The sequence below is a fragment of the Oryza brachyantha genome, chromosome 2, assembly GCF_000231095.2.
Source record: "Oryza brachyantha chromosome 2, ObraRS2, whole genome shotgun sequence".
Classification (NCBI taxonomy): Eukaryota; Viridiplantae; Streptophyta; class Magnoliopsida; order Poales; family Poaceae; genus Oryza; species Oryza brachyantha.
In genome coordinates, this window is record NC_023164.2 from 24,191,922 (window position 1) to 24,197,948 (window position 6,027).

General features: G+C 51.9%; 2 protein-coding genes across 2 annotated transcripts; both read right to left on the reverse strand.

The window, feature by feature from the left end:
* Positions 1-263: 263 nt before the first annotated feature.
* On the reverse strand, positions 264-1,360 carry LOC102712054 (protein PHOSPHATE-INDUCED 1-like). The gene has a single exon (XM_006647864.1). It carries the CDS (start codon positions 1,284-1,286, stop codon positions 360-362), a length of 927 nt encoding a protein of 308 aa, XP_006647927.1. The 5' UTR covers positions 1,287-1,360; the 3' UTR covers positions 264-359.
* Positions 1,361-4,861: 3,501 nt separating this feature from the next.
* On the reverse strand, positions 4,862-6,027 carry LOC102712333 (protein EXORDIUM-like). The gene has a single exon (XM_006647865.2). The coding sequence runs from the start codon at positions 5,921-5,923 to the stop codon at positions 4,979-4,981; it is 945 nt and encodes a 314-aa protein (XP_006647928.1). The 5' UTR covers positions 5,924-6,027; the 3' UTR covers positions 4,862-4,978.

The window sequence follows — 6,027 nt, forward strand, 5'->3', positions numbered from 1 at the left end:
ATAACCTTTGAGATTTTCAGGGTAGCTTGCATCGGAGGGATGCCAAGTTCAACAAGACAAAATCGCAAGGAACGCGGCCTTTTCCCGATGGGCCTGTACTTGTTGAGTTGCGTGTATCAAGATGGCCCCGGTCTTCATGGGCTCGTGGCCCAACATCTCGTTGCGCTTGACATCCTTATTTGATTTGTGTAAAATGTAATGGCCCCTGGTCTGTAGTTTCGGTTGGACCACAAGTCCACAACTACGGACCGAATTTGTGCTATTTAAAACGAACAAAGTGATTTCATTTCTTGCAACTCGTATGTACAACTTCTGAAACGTACAGGTACAGACCACGCAACCGTGTCTGGCGCTGGGAATTACACAAGCGTGTCGCAGGACGACGTCGCGGGATTGTACAACGCCGGGAGCAGGTACTTCCTCCCGTTCGCGCCGTTGGCGTTGTAGCTGGCTCCGGTGGTGGCGTCGACGAGCAGTTTCCCGGCGTTCCCCGGGTACGCGCCGCTGCCGTAGACGCCTGGGCACGCCGAGCACGCCTCCAGCGGCGCGTCCTGGGCGCCCTGGTAGAACCCGTCGCCGTATGGATTGGTCACCGTGCCGGCCACCATCGAGGCGGTGATCATCACCATCCCGTCCACGCCGACGTCGCCGTTGGGCGCCACCAACGGCGCGCCCTGCGGCCCGTACACCGGCTGCGCAAACGGCCACGCGCACTGCCCCGGGCACTGCGTCGCGGAGTTGCCGACCCAGATGTGGGTGGTGCCGGTGCCCGCGTCCGAGCCGTGCTTGCCGCAACGGCTGCTGCAGAAACCCTCCACGGTGACGTCCTCGTCGGTGAAGACGAGCGCGATGCCTCCCTTCTTGCTGCCGACGCTCGCGGCGAGCTGGTCGATCTGAGCCAAGGTGAGAGACTTGCCGAGGGAGCACTGCTCGTCCGACACCTGCTTATCGAGGAGCACGCGTGTGGAGGTCTGGCCGTTCTTGGCGGCGGTCGACAGGTACAGCTGTTCGATGGTGCCCCACCACTGCCCCACCGACGGCGTGGCCGCGTTGGGCGCGCCGGTGAGCGAACCGAGAAAGTCGGCGATGATGGACTTCTGCGAAGGCGAGAACTTGCCGTACCAGAGGATGGACACCGGGATGTCGCCACTGAGCACGCTGCCGTGGTGGTACGTGAGCCGGTCACTCGCCGGAGGTATGTACAGCTCCATCAACCTCCTGCTCCCCATGGAGAGCTGCACCATGCTGAGCAACACCGCCACTATCAATAGTGAAAACGAAGCCATGGATCGCGAAAAAAATGGGGCACTCTCGTGGGATCGAGCTAGCGCTACTTGATGATGATCGAGCTTGCCTTGCCTTTGTGCTGATGGAGATGGTCGTCTCCCTGATCTGTATTTATAGAGCCCCGTGGGGCGTGGCGATGACCTGCGTGCGTGACTTCGGCGATGGTTCGCGCGATCCTATCCTGCTCCCTATCCTACGTGTGGCTGCATCCGGGGCAGAACGGCGCGGCGGGCGGGGGACAGCATGAGCTGTGCTGTACCGCACACGCGCACCACCGTGTGTCGCCGCTCGCCGTGCGCGCGCCCCCGCGCTGTCCAGTTGCTTCCGGGCACGGCTCCAGATGCGATGCCGATCGAAGCGCGCGAGTCAAATTGCCGGAGTACTACTATACTCGCGTGGCATTCCCCCCCTGGTTGCATTGGATGGCGGTTTGACTCCGGGGATTCCCTCTGGCCTATCGATGAGCCACAGCTGTGCTTCGCATGTGGCAGCCGAAGGTTCCCAAGAGAGGAGGAGAGCGTCAGAATCAGAACCGCGCGGCTCGTTGTGTCCGGCCGAGACGTGGATAAGCCTCGTTGTGTTGGTCGAAGAATTACACCGGCCAAAACGCAGCCCGATGCCTCTTTGCTCGCCACGGCCGGAGGAGATCAGGAGAGCACGTACTTTGTGTTCTCTGAAGCTGCGACGCGCTCGTTTTACAAGATTGGCCGGTGAATTTAGTTACTAGGACGTCATGTATGCGCCGCATCGGTTGTAGACGAGCCCACTGTGCACGTCCATGCAGGACGCTCCTAGCTACCGTCCTACGGCTGGTTTTGCATGTGAGTGCTAAATAGCCTAATTGACCAGGCATGGGTGATCGATTGGGTGATCCAGCATGGAGATCACGACGAGATATCGAGGGGCACGTGTCGATGAGGCGGGAGGACACGAGCGCACGTACATGGTCAAGCACTCAACGGAGCCGTGGATCTGAAAATCTATCTGCAATTCTCCGGTCCGGTGACCCGCTGTGGTTGTTGACGATGCTATTTTGTTCCCTTTTTTTTGTCTTCTATTCTATTCTTGCGTTTTTGCTGTTGCACAAAGAATATGGTGCAGGGACGACGAGGACAAACCACGCTGGAAGCAAGGATACCAATGTCAGAGTCGAATTCTGGAAGCAAGGAACTATTTTTTCAGGAATCCCAAAACCATATTTCAATCAAGAGTACTCCGTGATTCTCACATACTCCTACTACTGCACGGCATGAGAGTAACTGTGCACGGTAGTAGTATTGAAGTGGGTCTTGAATGAGAGGTGATCTGATCCTGATTCCTGAATGTGGGAACTACCCTGGTGAAGAAAAATGCATCACAGATCCACGCAGAGGCGTGCATGAACCTGAACGAAAATTTTATCACATGGAGTCAACACTTAGATCTGGCGTCAGGTGATCAGCTTTCAACTAAGAAGCCTTGGGCATCGGAAGTGCATGTAATAACTTACTAGAAGAATTACTGCCTCAGGTTCAATATCCTAAAGCAAGGTGGATTGTTTTCCCCTTCGCAAGCTACCACGGGTCCACGGCACACAGGCTGTCGACCGTGCTCTTCGAGGCGCCTCGCGCTCGTCCACCGAGAGGACGCGTCGGGCTGTTTGACGGCCGGAGGAGCACCGGCCACAACAGCGCTAGTGGAGCGGTGGATGAGATGGCAATGCGTGGTGAGCCCTCAACGCGTGGACGTACGTCTCGTCCCGTGCGCGCCTCGCACGCAACCGTAGAGCTACCGCTCGTGCGTCCTCGGTCCCCCGCCCGGCGTCGCGGCCGCTGCCGCAAGGCCGCGCGGGGAGGCAAGGGAACCGCGAGTTTGACCCATCTGCCCCCCCGGTTCGCGGCGTAACCTCGCCGAGGTGCCCGCTATCGCGAGTGCACCGCTTTGGTCTCGTAACGTGCCATTGCCTCCGCGGGCGTTACACGCACCTACCGGAATCACGTTCTTTAGAACCGGTTTTGAAAAAAAGTATTCGTCTCCCCCGGAAGACCAGTGATCCAAACTTTTGTCGTGAATAAGGGTGTATTTAGTTTGGAGCAAACAAACAAAGGATTTGATTCCTGTATAAATGAGGTATCATGTCTGCCATTTTTCAAAAAAAAAATGAAGTATAATAAAATCAAATGGATTTTTTCTACAAGATATATAGAGAAAAATTCATCCACTTAAATCTCTTAAATTTTTTTGTATAAACTAATGTGGGTATTCATATTCTTCCATTTTTCTATTTTCATGTACATGTTAAAATTCCTTAAAATCAAATGGACCCTAAGGATGCGTTTGGTTAATGGACAAGATGGGTTGGGTTGGATCCATCCTGGATTGTAGGATGTGTTGGTTCTATTTTCCTGCTTAGTTGGATGGATGTATTGGACCCTGTTTTTTATTTGGTGAGAGGGATGAGATGAAATAGGTTGGACCTGCTTTTTGTTTGGTTGAAGAGATGAGATATGATAGATGTTGCCTCTTATATCTAAAATAAAATATTAAATACTAGGATTAATATATGAATAACCTAAAGTAATTAGATGTATATTTATACAAGTAATATATTTTAAATAAATTAATAAATAAAATAGACACTGTATGCGTCATAGTCGTTCTAGGATGGATCCGTATTAGATTTGGATCTGAAAGAAATATTCTCTCCTGAGTCCAACCCATTTCACCCATCCACCATCAAACAGTGTCAAAAATAGATTGACTATATCCCAACTCATCGGATTCGAGAACCAAATATCCATCAACAGATGCCGTTACAAGAAAGTAGCATTCATACGATTTTAAACTTGCAGAACACATAGGAAAACTTATGTACAAAATGTGAGTTACGGTGGTTCTGCCCGGTACGCCAGCTACGTTCTACAGGGTGATTATTTAGTTTTTTATGAAAAAAGTCAAACTACTTATTTACAAACAAAAAGTAATTTATGAATCAACGTTGAAAAATATACTTTAGTGAAAAGAAACAAAATCAACTCCAACCTTACAATTAAAATTTCAAATTCTGACTTATAAACAAAAGCAAAAAGATGGGGACATACAACTACACGTCATAGTTAGGTTGTGTTCTTTCTGGTTGACAGAGAAATTAAAAAACATTTTCAGTTTTTTATAGCATTTAATGATGTAAATGATATAATTATAAAATTTTATTTTAAAAATGTGAAATGATGAACTTTTATATAGATTTTTTTAATAAAAACACAACAATTATCGGTTCAAGAATTATGCACACAAAAACTGTGGGAAATTCAGAAAAAGCTGAGAAAAGAATGTAGCCTTAGTTACGGCCAATATTTCCATTATTACTAGCTCGGAGTACACTGCCTTGACGCTACCTGGAAGGCTGGAACTCATGAAGGGACTGTACTACCCGGTACATATTAAATCGTGGAGAATTTGTTCCTCGGAAATCGAATTCTAAACGAAGAGGGGAGAGACGTATTGTGCACTGTTCACTTGAACGACGCAGATAAAATTTCCATGCACAAATAATAATTGAGTTAAGAATTAAGTGTTTCTTAAATCGAACTCAAATTCATTTTCTCCAATCAGCATTATTGCCTAGAACATGATAGTGCCACAAATGAAAGAATTACACACGGCCCGTATATACATAAACAAAAAATCCGTCATCTTGTTGCAGTTTGCTCTAAACCAGCGTTTTGCACGAACCAGAGGATGGGTTGTAGAGCGCAGGAAGCAGGTATTTCCTCCCGTTCGCGCCATTGGCGTTGTAGCTTGCGCCCGTCGCCTGATCCACCTTCAGCTCACCGGCGAATCCAGGATACGCGCCGCTCCCGAAGACTCCCGGGCACGCAGTGGCGGCCTCCAGCGGTGCGCCCCTGCTGCCCTGGTAGTAGCCGTCGCCGAACGGGTTGGTCACTGTGCCGGCGAGCATGGTGGCGAGGTTCATCACCATGCCGTCCATCCCGACGTCGCCGTTGGGCGCCACGAGCGGCGCGCCCTGCGGGCCGTATACGGGCTGGTGGAACGGCCACGCGCACTCGCCGGGGCACTGCGTCGCTGGGTTGCCGACCCAGATGTAGGTGGTGCCGGACATGGCGTCGGAGCCGTGCAGGCCGCACCGGCTCATGCCGAAGCCGTCCACGGTCACGTCCTGCGCCGTGAACACCAGAGCAATGCCGCCCTTCTTGGGCTTGGTCTGCGCCGCCAGGGCCGCGACTTGCGCCAGTGTGAGGGACTTGCCCATGGAGCACTTGATGTCGGACACTTGGTCCACGACCAGAACCCGGCTTTTCTTGCTCTGGCCATTGGAGTTGGTTTGCACCTCCGCCTTGGACAGGTAGAGCTCGTCGATGCTGCCCCACCACTGCGCAACGGACGGCGCGGCGGCGTAAGGCGCCACCGAGAGCGACAGGAGGAAGTCGAAGAGTATCGACCTCTGCGCCGGCGTGAACACGCCGTACCAGTAGATGGATACCGGGATGTTGCCCTGGAGCACCGCGCCGCTGTGGTAGGAGAGCATGTCAGCTGGGTCTGGCTTGTACAGCTCCATGCGCCGCCTTGCACCCATGGAAAGCTGTGCCATGCTCACAACCACAAGCAGTGCAAGTGCCATTGCCTTTGCAGCCATTTTGGAGCTGTGCTTTGGACTGGGAAACGAGGTGTATCTAGCTAGAAGGTTATCGATGGAAAGGAGCTCAAGGAGGAGCTGTTGAATTTGCCTGTGTTCTGAGT

Excerpts from the sequence above, each read along its gene's own strand:
- LOC102712054 (XM_006647864.1), bottom strand. The coding sequence starts at position 1,286 with ATGGCTTCGTTTTCACTATTGATAGTGGCGGTGTTGCTCAGCATGGTG.
- LOC102712333 (XM_006647865.2), bottom strand. The coding sequence starts at position 5,923 with ATGGCTGCAAAGGCAATGGCACTTGCACTGCTTGTGGTTGTGAGCATG.